Consider the following 15,103-nt stretch of genomic DNA (forward strand, 5'->3'; position numbering starts at 1 on the left):
AATTCTAAATAGTATAGTTTTGTTCAGACACAGGCTCTTCATGCTTACCTTCTCCACTTCAGGCAGACAGTCCAAGAGACCAACTGTGTATTCAGAGTCACTGAAGTCATTCTCACATCCAGAAGAGGTAATCTTGAGGGGTTGCTTAGCCATGGTATCTAAAACTGCTTCATACAGCTGCTTTGTTATCAAAGGAGATGGCAGTTCCCTCAAATAATCCTTGAGAACACCTGTATGTGTTGAAAAGAAGAACCAATGAGGCCACCTGTCATGTATGTATTTGCTCAAAACATTTAGGAATGACAAACAAGTTACTAGAATCCTTTCAGTACTCACAAGTAAGCATGCAGAAAAGCTCAAAGACATGGTAAGACATTTACAAATTAAACTTAGTGACTGTGTTCACAAGGAGTGGCATACAAAATGCTGGTATTGGCAAATTTCATCTCAAATACTGGGCAATTTTATTTTAAATAGAGCAGCTAAAAAGAACTGCCCATAAATATATTTATTTAAAAATTCCAACAGTCTCAACGTATCAACAGTCAGAAACACCAATAAGTACAGAGCCAGCTGGGCTAAAGAGAATATAAATTGCAAAAAGATTCCAAAAATTCACATCCATCCAGAGTGAAAGCAGATGGAGGAAGAAATTAAATGAGAATGCCATAGCCAAAGCTGGTTAGTGTTCAACATCAGATACTTTTGAAATGTCAAAATCGAGTCAGAACTTTGGGTTTCTTTGAATTCGCTACTTGCATTCCCAAGGCTTCTCAGAAGTGTAGACAAACAAAAATGGCTACTTAGCCAAAAAGGAGTGAACTTGGTCAAAGACACATTTTAAGGAGGGTTTTAAACAGGGAGCGGGAGGTGAAAATGCAGGCCAGTTTAGGGAGGAAATTCCAGAGCCTGACTGGCAATGGTGGAGCAAGGATATAAGGTTAGAAGCTTATATCAGGATTGATTAGGATAAGGATCAAAGACAGACAATAACTGGAGAGAGGGTTAAAATCGATAGCAATGAAATGGAGTTTGTGGTGGGTGTCAAAGATGATGGCTTCAGTTCTCCCAATGTTTAACTGGTACTAAACAACAATAACATCACGAGAAAGTAACTGAGCATGTAAAACTATATAAATGCAACTTTTACCTTGAGTGTCTATAAATCATGTTATATACAAGTTCCTAAATTTTATCCCCAATTTGTCCTCAGTTGTCTAAACCAGGGCAGTGCTGGGGCACTATTGCTCCCAGTTCTCCTGGGTTAAGTAGGAGAAATTGACTAAGGTTCCCACTTCTCTTCTCTAATACTTGCTGGATGTCCATGAGGGGACATCAGGCAAGCCCACAATTGGGGTTAGATAGAGGCAATCAGTCTGCCACAACTCATTGCAAATGTTGCCACATAAATAGATTTAAGGTTGTTATGGAAAAGGACAAGGATGGGCCAGAAATCAGAGCTCTAAATTGGGGGGAGGTCGATTTTAATAAGATCAGATATGATTTGGCCAGAGTGGACTGGGAGCAGCTACTTTTAGGTAAATCTGTGACAAAGCAGTGGGACTCATTCAAGAAGGAAATAGGGAGTACAGCACCTACATATTCCAATAAAGACAAAGGGTGGGACCAACAAATCCAAGGAACCTTGGATGCCGAGGGATATACAGGATTGGATGAAGAGAAAAGGGAAGCTTATGGCAGATACCGAGGGCTCAAAACAGCGGAAGCCCTAGAGGAGTATAGAATGTGTCGGAGGGGGGGGAAAACTTAAAAAGGAAATTAGGAGAGCAAAAAGGGGCATGAAAAAACATTGGCAGGTAAAATAATTGAAAATCCAAAGTTATTTTACAAATGCATTAAGAGTAAGAGGATAACTAGGAAAAGAGCCCATTAAGGACCATACTAGTAATGTGTGTGTGGAGCTGGAAGACATAGGTAGGGTTCTAAATTAATACTTTGTGTTTGTGTTCACAAGTGAGGGGGATGACGTGGGTATGGAAATCAGGTAGAAGGGCTGTGATATAGTTAAAGAAAATAGAAAGGGAGGAGGTTCTAAGTGGATTGGCAGGCTTTAAAGGTAGATAAAATTCCAGGCCCAGATGAAATGTATGCCAGGCTGTTGGGTGAAGCAAGGGAGGAGATAGCAGGGGCGCTGGCAATTTCCAATACCTCTCTGGCCACAGGAGAGGTGCCAGAGGACTGGAAGACAGCCAATGTGGTACCGTTATTCAAGAAGGGAGGAAGGAATAAACCAGGAAACTACAGGCCAGTCAGTCTAACCTTTGTGGTGGGGAAAATATTGGAAGCAATTCTGAGGGACAGAATTAATCTACACTTGGAGAGGTAGGAATTAATCAAGGACAGGTGGCATGCTTTTGTTAAGGGGAGGTCACGTTTGACCAATTTGATTGAATTTTTCGAACACATGACCAGGTGTATAGATGAGGGTAATGCATTTGATGTAGTTTACCTGGACTTCAGCAAGGCTTTTGATAAAGTCCCACATGGGAGACTGATAACAAAGGTAAAAGCCCATGGGAGCCAAGGCAATTTGGCAAATTGGATCCAGAATTGGCTGAGTGGCAGGAAGCAGAGGGTGATGGTTGAGGGATGTTTTGTGACTGGTAGCCTGTGTCCAGTGGGGTTCCACAGGGATTGGTGTTGCGTCCCTGGCTGTTTGTGGTATATATAAATGATTTAGACTTGAATGTAGGAGGGTTGATCAGTAAGTTCGCGGATGACACGAAAATTGGTGGGGTGGTAAATAGTGAGGAGGATAGCCTTAGATTACAGGAGGATATGGACGGGCTGGTCACACGGGCTGATCAGTGGCAAATGGAATTTAATTCAGATAAGTGTGAGGTGATACACTTGGGCAGGACAAACAAGGCATGGGAATACACGATGAATGGTAGGACCCTGGGAAGTACCATGGATCAGCGGGACCTTAGTGTACATGTCCACCGGTCCCTTAAGGTAGCAGGACAAGTAGATAATGTGGTTAAGAAGGCATATGGGATACTTGCCTTTATTAGCTGAGGCACAGAGTATAAGAGCAGGGAGGTTATGCCAGAACTGTATAAAACACTGATTAGGCCACAGCTAGAGTACTGCATCCAGTTCTGGAATCCGCATTATAGAAAGGATGTGGTTGCACTAGAGAGAGTGCACAGGAGATTTACCAAAATGTTGCCTGGGCTGGAGAGTTTTAGTTATGAGGAGAGATTGGATAGACTAGGGTTATTTTCCCAGAAGCAGAGAAGATTGAGGGGGACATGATTGAGGAGTATAAAATTATGAGAGGCATAGATAGGGGAGACATGAAGGAACTTTTTCCCTTGGCGGAGAGATCAATAACCAGGGGGCATAGATTTAAGGCAGGGAGCAGGATGTTTAGAGGGGATGTGAGGAAGTATTTTTTCACCCAGAGGGTGGTGGGAATCTGGAACTCACTGCCTGAAAGGATGGTAAGAGGCAGAAACCCTCATAACATTTAAGAAGTATTTGGATGTACACTTGTGATGCCATGGCATACAAGGCTATGCCTAGTGCTGGAAAATGGGGTTAGAATAATTAGGTACTTGTTTGACCAGTGCAGACTCAATGGGCCAAAGGGCCTTTTTCTGTGCTGTAGACCTCTATGACTCTAAATAGTTGTAGAAGAGAGCATGAACAAAAATTTACAAAAGATAACTGCTATTTTTACAAACATGTTGCGGAAAGAAGTGACAATGGGAAAACGCGGACCCATTAAAGACAGATTCAAGTGATAAAATGTATAATAAAGAAACGACAAGCTTATTAAGTGAATCAGTTGGCTTCAGTTTTCACTGAAGGAAGATGACAAAGTATCAGTGGTACAAGGAAACCTAATAGTTAGTCAAGGTGTGGAACTGGTTGAATTTGATGCAAGTAAAACAATGTTGAGAAAATAATAGGATTTTAAGGCAGGCAAATCTCAATGATCTGATAGCTCTCACCTAGGCTGGAGTAAATAGATGGGGAAATTGCTGATGCTTTCATCCCGATTCAGGAATTGTGCCACTGGATTCGAGAATGGCAAATGTCACTTCTGTTACGATAGGTAGGAGGGAGAAACCCAGAAAATACAGAGCTGTCAGTTTACTATCAGTTATAGGGAATTTAATGGATTCCATCAGGGAAAGTGTGACTGAGCACTAGAACAAGTACAAACTGATCAGAGTCAATGTGAGTGTGAAGAATAGGCCATTTCTGACTGATCTAGTTAATTTTTATTATGGAGGAGATGACTAACATGGTGGTCAGGGGAGCACCTATAAATACTGTCTATATGGACTCCAGAAGGCATGGATTGATTACGGCAAAGGAGGTTAATAGCAAAAATTAAAAAGCATGGAGTAGAAGGTAATTTTCAGATAGGAGTGAGCAATTGGTTGGGAAGCAAAAGGTAGAGAGAAGGGATAAACGGAATGTACTTTTGTTTGGCAGGATATGATAAGCTTTACCCAGGAATCTGTACTCATATATAAAATGGTGAAGGAATAAAGTTGTACATCCATGTTTGCAGGTGACACCAAGTTAGCAGTTAAGTTGTGTGCATGGTAGTAGCAAGTTACAATTTACCATATTAGGCGAGTAGGAAAAACTATGGCAGATGGAGGTCAGTGTGGGGAAATACAAGGTTATCCTCTTTGGACCAAGAAAGATAAATCAAATTATTTTCTTAATAGCTAGAGACTAGAAACTGGAGGAGCAAAGGTATTTTGGTATCCAGGTAAATAAGTCACAAAGGTAGCACAGGTACAAAAAGTAATCAGAAAGGCTAATTGAGTAATGACCTGTATCTCATGAGGCCAGGATTACAAAGTGGTGGAAATGATGCTTCAGTTGTCTCGAGCCTTGGTCTGATCCCATCTGGAGTACTGTGTTTAGTTTTGGGTATTACACTTAAGGATACATTGGCTTTAGAGGGAACAAGTAGTGTCTGACAAACTTGACTGATTTATTTGATGAAATAAAGGGGGGTTGATGAAAGCAGCGCAGTTCATTTGTATTTGGACTTTCAAAAAGGTGCTTGATAAAGTACCACATAATGAACTTGTTAACAAACTTGAAGCCCACGGGATTAAACAGGCTGTGGCAGCATAGATACAGAAAGCAGAGAGTAGTGATAAATAATCATTTCAGACTGGAGGGAAGTATAGAGCAGTATCCCCAGTAGCACCACTGCTCTCTGATACACATTAAGGACTTGCACTTGGATATGGGGGCATAATTTCCAATTCTGCAGATTGCCCAAAACTTGGGCAAGTATTAAACAGCGATGAGGAGAGCAGCAGAATTCAGAAGGACTTAGAATGGTGGAATCGGCAAAACCATGGCAGATAAAATTTAATGCAGAGCAGTGCTACTGATTCTTCCTGCTTCACACTTCAAAATGAATGTAGACACTTAATATACACAAAATAGAATAATTTTAAGAGGGTGAAGGAACAGAGACCACAACACACATTGTTAAAGGTGGTAGGGCAACTTGAAAAAGCATACAGGTACCTGGGTTTATAAATAGAGACACAGGACAAGAGCAAGGAAGTTACACCAAATCTTTATAAATCACTGATTAGGTTGCAGCTAGAATATGCTCTCCAAGTTCCATACACCATGCATTAGCAAGGATGGCAAGGTCTTGGAGTGTGTGTAGAGGTGACTTACTAGAATGGTACCAATGATAAGGGGGAGAAAGTTAAGGGGAGATTTCATTGAGGTGTCAAATTATGAGCACTCAGCTTCAACTTCACTTGCTCAACATAGATTTGCAAGTTTTAAATCAAATTTTTGAACAGCTACACACACTTTTGAACACACACAGGGTCATCTGTTGCTTCAGTGCTATAGAGTATTCATACTGTGCCGAGCACCAATATCCTTGGGTTACTATAAAAAGGGCAATAAATTCAAAGTAATTGCACCTGGAAGAAGCACTATAAACTATACTAAAATCCAGAACATTAAAAGTCAGACAGAAACCAAAAGATTCATTGGTAAGCAGATTAAAAAGGGTTTTGCAATTTTAACAAACTAATTTTATTTCTGTATTATTGGCACATTAACAACACAATCAATTTTCTCCTCATTTAATTTGGAAACCTGTTTCTAGTTTTTAAACTGAAAACCCAGTGAGACAAGGCTGACAAAACATAAAAGCAAGCTTAGTCAAGATGCTTCTTGTGAATTTAAAATAAGTTAACTCATCTGTTGTGTAAGAACAACAGAAGGTGCAATGACTAGAGTATCACTCTTTCAGTTCTAAATAGTAAATTATGCAATCATGACATAAGTAGGTTTCATTACAGCATAAATCATTAAATTTATTTCATAAATAGGTTGTACTATCCAGGGCAAGTTTGTTCTTTGGTCATTCAAACTTATGCATTTGACAGTAAAAAATTTTCTTTAATTTCAAGAGAGCACAAAATACATACGTTGTAAAATCTCCATAGCTGCACCAGCAGATTGTCATCTCTGGGCTGTGCAGTAAGGCTGTCCCAAACAGTAATTTACTCCAGCTAATTATCTGAACCTTCCTTAAGCTAAATGCTCCCTTATTTGGCCCATCAATAAAATGGGCCTGGACAAAGGAATTTTGACACTTTTGAGCTCAGGGGAACTCTTACGATATGGCTGACATCCCTGGTCGACAGTGGCTGCTGCTCTGACCCTTTCCTCCCCTTTGTTCGTAAATGACTTTTGCTTTATCATTTAACAATTACCCAGATTCTTGATATATAATGCTATCATGTTATTTTCTTAGAACTTAAATAATAAATTCTGTACAAGCAATTGGAATTAACAATCACTGTTCTCATATAATCAACCAACCACACTTTGTGTTATTAATACAGTCACGTCTTGGTGAGATCTCAATGCCTATATCAACAAAGGAATTTGTAGGAGAGAGGGAAGGCTAATGGACACAAAAACAAGGTGACTCCAAAGACACATTTTAATCTGTATAAGGTTTTATGCACAAACACCAAGACGTCTGTGCTGCATAGCTGGGCTGTTACTCATGCAGAAAAAGAGGCAGGTTTAAAGACAGATAAGTTTTCTTGCACCTGCAGGACCTTCCTACCATCTGAAACAACTAATTCCCAAGGCATATTCCTTTTGGAATTTATCTTAAAGTGAAACTTAATAGCAAACCTTGATCTTTTGCACTGCCTCCCTGGCAAAGAAAATATTACAGAAAGTTAAACTTCAAGGATGCATTTTCTAGTTAATAGGTCAGAGCTTACAAGGAGTGGTGGCCACAGTTGGACCGTCACTTTCCTGTTTTTTACTCACTTTACTCGGGAGCTGGACATTTATAGAGTCATAGTCATAGAAGTCTACAGCACAGAAAAAGGCCCTTTGGCCCATCGAATCTGCGCCAGTCAAACGAGTGCCTAACTATACTAATCCCAATTTCCAGCACAAGGCCCATAGCCTTATATGCCAAGGCATTGCAAGTACACATCCAAATACTTCTTAAATGTTACGAGGGTTTCTGCCTTTACCACCCTTTCAGGCAGTGAGTTCCAGATTCCCACCGCCCTCTAGGTGAAAAATTCTTCCTCACATCCCTTCTAAACCTTCTGCCCCTTACCTTAAATCTATGCCCCCTGGTTATTGATCCCTCCACCAAGGGAAAAAGTTCCTTCCTGTCTACCCTATCTATGCCCCTCAATTTTATAGACCTCAATCATGTCCCCCCTCAATCTCCTCTGCTCCAGGGAAAATACCCCTAGTTTATCCAATCTCTCCTCATAACTAAAACTCTCCAGCCCTGGTTAATCTCCTGTGCATTCTCTCTAGTGCAATCACATCCTTCCTATAATGCGGATCCCAGGACTGCATGCTATACTTAGCTGTGGCCTAACCAGCATCTTATCCAGTTCCAGCATAACCTCCCTGCTCTTATATTCTATGCCTCAGCTAACAAAGGCAAGTATCCCATATGCCTTCTTAACCACTTTATCTACCTGTCCTGCTACCTTAAGGGACCGGTGGACATGTACATCAAGGTCCCTCTGATCCACGGTACTTCCCAGGGTCCTACCATTCGTCATGTATTGCCGTGCCTTGTTTGTCCTGCCCAAGTGTATCACCTTACACTTATCTGGATTAAATTCCATTTGCCACTGATCAGGCTATCTGACCAGCCTGTCTATATCCTCCTGCAATCTAAGGCTATCCCCCTCACTATTTACCACCCCACCAGTTTTCGTGGTAGCTGTGAACTTACTGATCAACCTTCCTACATTCAAGTCCAAATCATTTATATACACCGCAAATGGCAAGGGACCCAACAACGATCCCTGTGGAACCCCATTGAACACAGGCTACCAATCACAAAAACACCCCTCGACCATCACCCATTGGTTCCTGCCACTCAGCCAAATCTGGATCCAATTTGCCTTGGATCCCACGGGCTCTTACCTTCGTTATCTGTCTCCCATGCAGGACCTTATCAAAAACCTTGCTGAAGTCCAAGTAGACGACGTCAAATGCATTGCCCTTATCTACACACCTGGTCATCTCTTCGAAAAATTCAATCAAATTGGTCAGACATGACCTCCCCTTAACAAAACCATGCTACCTGTCCTTGATTAATCCCTGCCTCTCCAAGTGTAGATTAATTCTGTCCCTCAGAATTGCTTCCAATAGTTTCCACACCACTGAGGTTAGACTGACTGGCCTGTAGTTCCCTGGTTTATCCCTTCCTCCCTTCTTGAATAATGGTACCACATTGGCTGTCCTCCAGTCTTTTGGCACCTCTCCTGTGGCCAGAGAGGTATTGAAAATTATTGTCCGCGCCCCTGCTATCTCGTCCCTTGTCTCACTCAACAGCCTGACATACATTTCATCTGGGCCTGGCGATTTATCTACCTTTAAGCCTGCCAGACCACTTAGAACTTCCTACCTTTCTATGCTAATTTATTTAACTATAATAGTCCTTCTCTGGATTTCCATACCCACGTCGGCTCTCTCACTTGTGAACACCGATACAAAGTATTCATTTAGAACCCTACCTACATCTTCCGGCTCCACACACAAATTAGCACTATGGTCCTTAATGGGCCCTACTCTTTCCCAAGTTATCCTCTGACTCTAAATGTGTTTGTGAAATAACTGGATTTTTCTTTATTTTACCTGCCAATGCTTTTTCACGCCCCCTTTTTGGTCTCCTAATTTCCTTTTTACGTTCCCCCTTACATTCTATACTCCTCCAGGGCTTCTGCTGTTTTGAGCCCTCGGTATCTGCCATAAAGCCTTCCTTTTTCCCTTTATCCAATCCTTTTTATCCCTCGACATCCAGGGTTCCCTGGATTTGATTGCCCCACCTTTATCTTTACTGGAATGTGTTGGCCCTATATTCTCCCTATTTCCATCTTGAATGAGTCCCACTGCTCTGATGTAGATTTACCTAAAAGTAGCTGCTCACAGTCCACTCTGGCCAATTCATATCTGATCTTATTAAAATCGGCCTGTCCCTAATTTAGAACACTGATTTCTGGCCCATCCTTGTCCTTTTCCATAACAACATTGAATCTGAAAGAGTTATGATCACTATCTGCAAAATGGTCCTCCACTGATCCCTCTACCACTTGCCCAGCTTCATTCCCTAAAATTAAGTCCAGGACCGCCCCTCTCTTGTAGGAACTTCTACATACTGGCTTAAAAAGCTCTCCTGGATGCATTTTAAGAATTCTGCTCCCTCTAAGCCTATCACGCTATGACTAACCCAATTAATGTTGGGGAAGTTGAAATTCCACTCTATTACTACCGTATTATTTTTATACTTCTCTGAAATTTGCCTACGTATCTGCTCTTCTGTTTCTGACTGTTTGGGGGCCTATAGTACAGTCACAGCAATGTGATTGCTCCTTTTTTGTTTTTAAGTTCTACCCATATGGCTTCAATTGAGGAGCCTTCTAAGATGTCATTCCTCCTCATTGCTGTAATTGATTCCTTGATCAATATTGCGATACCCCCTCCTCTTTTACCTCCTTCCCTGTTTCGCCTGAAGACCCCATATCCTGAAATACTGAGCTGCCAATCTTGCCCCTCTCTCAACCAGGTCTCTGTGACAGCGATAACGTCATACTTCCATGTGTTAATCTGTGCCCTCAACTCATCTGCCTTATTCGTCAGTCTCCATGCTTTAAAATAAATAACGTCCAACCTTGCCAAACTCCCTTGTGCCTTAACTGGTTTATAATTTCTATGCCTTCCAGGCTCACTTGCTCTCTCTTCTAATTTTGGCCATGCATCTACCCCTGCTGAACCTCCTCTCAGGATCCCATCCCCCTGCCAAGTTAATTTCAACCTTCCCCAACAGCACACGCAAACCTACCCACAAGGATGTTGGTCCCATTCCGGTTCAGGTGCAAACTGTCTGCCTTGTACAGGTCCCATCACCCCCAGAAACGGTCCCAATGTTCCAGAAATCCTCCCTCCTGCATCATCTCTCCGGCCACGCATTTATCTGGACTAACCTCCTATTTCTATACTCACTAGCGCGTGCCATCGGAAGTAATCTAGAGATTACTACCTATGAGGTCGTGGGTTTTTAATGTGTTTCCTAGCTCTCTAAATTCTGCTTGCAGGACCTCATCCCTCTTTCTACCTATGGTCGTTGGTACCAATATATACCATGATCTCTGTCTATTTGCCCTCCGACTTTAGAATGCCCTGCAGCTGTTCAGTGACATCCTTGACCCTAGCACTAGGGAGGCAACATAACACCCTGGAGTCACATCTACGCCTGCAGAAACGCCCGTCAATTTCCCTTACTATTGAGTCTCCTACTACTAGTGCTCGTCCCCTCTTTTTCCTCTCCCGCATGCAATTGAGCCACTCAGTGCAATAAGCGTGGCTGCACTCCCCAGGGGAACCGTCACTCTCACCGTTTTCCAACACAGAAATGGTTCTTGAGCGAGATGCACTCTAGGGATTTCCTGACTACCTGCCTTACACCTTTCTTCTGACTGATGGTCACCCATTCTCTCTGTCTGCACTTCCGTAAGCTTTGGGGTGACCACATCTAAAAACGTGCTATCCATGAAACTCTCAGCCCCACAGATGCTACTCAGTGCCTCCAGCTGCCACTCAAGCTCTAAAACTCGGAGCTCAAGCAGCTGCAGCTGGTGGCACTTCCTGCATACATAGTTGGTCAGAGCGCAAGGAGCATCTAGGACTTCCCACATGTTGCAGGCGGTACATAACACGGGACTGAGCTGCCCTGCCATGCCTCTAGTTGGAAAAAAAACATTACTTTAAGTTAAATACAGCAAAAAAAAGTTAAATTTTTTATGTACTTTAAATAAAAACTAGAACCCTTACCTTTTTATAGCTTAATCTATTTTATACTGGAGAAAAACACCTGCCCACTACTCACCAATCAGCCCTCACCTCTGTGCTGACGTCACTTTTTGAAGTGACTACTTAACTGCAATGCTGACTGCAGGATGCTCTTCCCAGACTGCTTCACCACGATGCTGACTGCAGGATGCTCTTCCCAGACTGCTTCACCACGATGCTGACTGCAGGACGCTCTTCCCAGACTGCTTCACCACAATGCTGACTGCAGGACACTCTTCCCAGACTGCTTCACCACGATGCTGACTGCAGGATGCTCTTCCCGACTGCTTCACCACGATGCTGACTGCAGGACACTCTTCCCAGACTGCTTCACCACAATGCTGACTGCAGGACACTCTTCCCAGACTGCTTCCCTGTAATCCTGACTGCAGGACACTCTTCCCAGACTGTTTCACCACGATGCTGACTGCAGGACGCACTTCTCACCTGATCTTCCGACTTGGGCCTGGCAAGAAACGTGCAGCACAATGGCTCCTGGGACTCCTCAATGCAGGGCAGCAACATTAGGGGGAAGCAAAGCCTCTTTTTTATGGCATGAGCTGCCATAAAGCAGTAAGCTTAAATGAGCCAGCCACTTGGAGAAGTCAGGGAAAATAGTCAGTGCTTCCAAAACTTTTTCTTGCTGTGACCCCATTTTAATGCCCCAGGCTTTGCTTGAGATTTGTTCAGCAGGGGTTGGGTAAGCGGTGTAGGAAGTAGTTAAATTTCAGGCTTTTCTTTATATGAAAAAAAAACACCTACCTTTTCACAGGCATTTTTTGCAGCAGCAATCAGGCCTCAAAAGTTTGTCCGTTAGGCAATGCCCATGATTAGATGAAAATACGACAATTTAGAGGGGTTTTGTAGCTACAAGCAATCAATCCGAGCTCAAAAGCAGCAATTGTTGTCTTGGATCTCGTGACCCCAGAATCTCATTGCATGACCCACTGGGGAGCCCTTGTGTAAGGTAAGTAGGTTGGATGGTTGACAGGGATCGGATGTGTTGCCAGGCAGGAGGGAAGGTGGTGGTAAAGATGGGTCAGAAGGGAGCTATAGAATGGGTCAGGCAATGGTAGTCGGAGTGGGGCAGCCATCAGGTCTATAGTTACTCAGGAGTTAGAAGTGGTTTTCATTGTTCTAACTTTTCATGGATAACTTTTCTGGTAGGAGAGTCAGAACCATCCAAAGCCTCTGATATACCTTGGAATTCTGGAGGTTCCAGGTGCAGGGCAATTGCTCACCAAAAGTTTGAACTTCCTAGGCAATTCCTGTGCAGTCTGTGCATATGGTCCCCAGTGCATCTTCTGGGGTACCCCAGGGAATGGAAGTCTGGACCAATAAGTCAAATGTGCAAAACTTGTTGTAGCTAGGCTTTTGCCTATTTATATTCCTTCCATCTTTTATAATGGGGAATAAAGATACGACCGACACTTTAAACAAATCTTTTGCATCTGTCTTCGTGGGAGAAGACAAAACAAAATCCAGAAATACTGGAGAACAAGGGCTGAGTGAGAATGAGGACCTTAAGAAAATAGTATTAGTAGACCAAGAGTGTTAGAGTAATTAATGGAACTAAAAGCTGACAAATCCCTCGATCCTGATGGATTACATGCGAGGGTTTTAAAATGGTAGCTACAGAGATAGTGGATGCAATGGTTTTGATTTTCCATAATTCCCAAGAATCTAGAACGGTGCCCATGGATTGGAAGGTGGTAAATCTCACTATTCAAGAGAGGAGGAGGGAAAAAGAAAAAGGGAACTATGGAGCATCTATAGGGGGAGATGGTGGCATAGTGATAATGTTACTAGACTAGTAATCCAGGTTAATGCTCCAGGGACAGAGATTCAACTCCCAACTCAGCAGCTGGTGAAGTGTGAATTCAGATAAATCTGGAATTGAAAGCTAGTCTCATGGTGACCACGAAACTATCAATTGTCATAAAAGCCTATTTGGTTCACTAAGGTCCTTTTGGTAAGGAAATCTGCTGTTCTTACCTGATCTGGCCTACATGTGACTCCAGATCCACAGCAATGTGGTTGACTCTTAACTGCCCTCTGAAATGGCCTAGCAAGGCACTGAGCTCAAGGGGAATTAGGGATGGGCAACATATGCTGGTCTTGCCAGCGAAGCCCACATCCCATCAAAAAATAAACAAAGCTAACCTGACATCAGTAGCAGGGAAAATGCTAGAATCCATTAGGGACGTGGTAAGAGGGCACTTAGAAAATCATAATATGATGGGGCAGGGTCAAAGATTTATGAAAAAAAAGTGGCCGGAATTTTCTGGCCCTGTTGACGTTGGGCGTCATGGCGGGCGGTGGGGGACAATATGACAAGGCGGCCAAAAATAAGTTTTATGCCACTGTGAAACCAGTTGCGCTTGTCTGCTCTACCCATCAATGGCAGAATGTGTTTCCTGCCGCCGCATGTCGGGAATGCCATTTTAAAACATTTGCATCTACATATAAGCCCTGTTCAGTGGAATCACCCCACGTCAGTGTGACTTCAGAATGGCGTGCTTCACGACTACCTTTAAAAGGCATACACCTGGCAACCTGAACTTCGAGGGGAACTAGGTGGTGAGTGCACACAACCTTGCACAGTGCTCGCATCAGTCGTAGGAAATACTCGAGCACGTGCCGGGGGCAGGGTGAGGGAAACGACCACACACTTGGAAAAGCTTGTCAAAAATAAGCATTCTGCCACAGTGGAGACTTTTCAGCTGCAGCTCCATTGATATGCTTGGAGTCGGGCCTCTGAAGCTTTTCTGCCCACTCAAGCGACGCAAAATCACGAAAGTGCCACCTAATGCTCCGGAACCTTTCAACCCTCAGGCACAGACTGCAAATTAATGCGTATTTTGGGGGGGGGGGGGGGGGGGCAGCAGAACAATTGGCCAACTAAGCAAATTGTACAATCTCCTTGCAAAATGTGGCCATGGCACAGTCGCTGGTGGAGGCGCTCACAATATCTTGCACTGTCTTTATTAAGGTTTGGGCCAGGATCCATTATTGTTCAAGCTAATAGCAGAGCCTTGCAGTGTGAGTTAGGGGAATGCCTGCCCCGAGCTGAGAGCACAGCATTCAGTCCAAAGGCTGGGATTGTATTATTAATGAGATGGGACGTACGGGGGACGGGATGATATGGCGCGAAAACCCACCATTGCGGCCAGTAGGTAAATCTTCCTTTTTCCCTGATGTAGGTGCGCCGTGAAGTCCTCTACACCTGCTCTGGGCAAAGACCAGCAAAGAAAGTGACAAATCCAACATGGTGGCGGTGGTCAGCACCAACACCCTCCGAAAGAGGGCACTTTGTGCAAATCTGGGATGATTTTGCCCACTATTTAACAAATCTGTTTATTTGAAGTTTTAGCTAGCAGAATAGAAAAGGGGAAACCAGGGGATGTAGTATATTTGGGATTTTCAGAAAGCATTCAATAAGGTGCCACACAAAAGATTATACAAAATTAGGATCCATGGGATTGATTTGGGGGGGGGGGGGGGTGTAATACTAGCATGGATTGGGGATTGGTAAATGGACAGAAAATAATATGGATCAACAGGTCACTTTTGGAGTGGCAGACTACAGCTAATGGGGTACTATAAGGATCAGCGCTTGGGTCTCAGCTATCTACAATCTGTATTGATGAGGGGACCAAACGGTTGCTGACAATTCTAGGCTAGATGGGAAAGTAAGCTATGAGGGGGGTGCAAAGAG

General features: G+C 43.2%; 1 protein-coding gene across 4 annotated transcripts in view; it reads right to left on the reverse strand.

Annotated features, from left to right (window-relative positions):
• syde2 (synapse defective 1, Rho GTPase, homolog 2 (C. elegans)) overlaps positions 1-15,103 on the reverse strand; it is a 137,141-nt gene that overhangs the window by 31,397 nt on the left and 90,641 nt on the right. For all 4 annotated transcript variants that reach the window (XM_041208243.1, XM_041208244.1, XM_041208241.1 and 1 more), the window contains one exon: positions 49-230. In XM_041208243.1, coding sequence (XP_041064177.1) covers positions 49-230 — 182 coding nt within the window. The remainder of the gene's footprint in view (positions 1-48; positions 231-15,103) is intronic.

This window comes from Carcharodon carcharias, chromosome 16 (genome assembly GCF_017639515.1).
Source record: "Carcharodon carcharias isolate sCarCar2 chromosome 16, sCarCar2.pri, whole genome shotgun sequence".
Lineage (NCBI taxonomy): Eukaryota > Metazoa > Chordata > Chondrichthyes > Lamniformes > Lamnidae > Carcharodon > Carcharodon carcharias.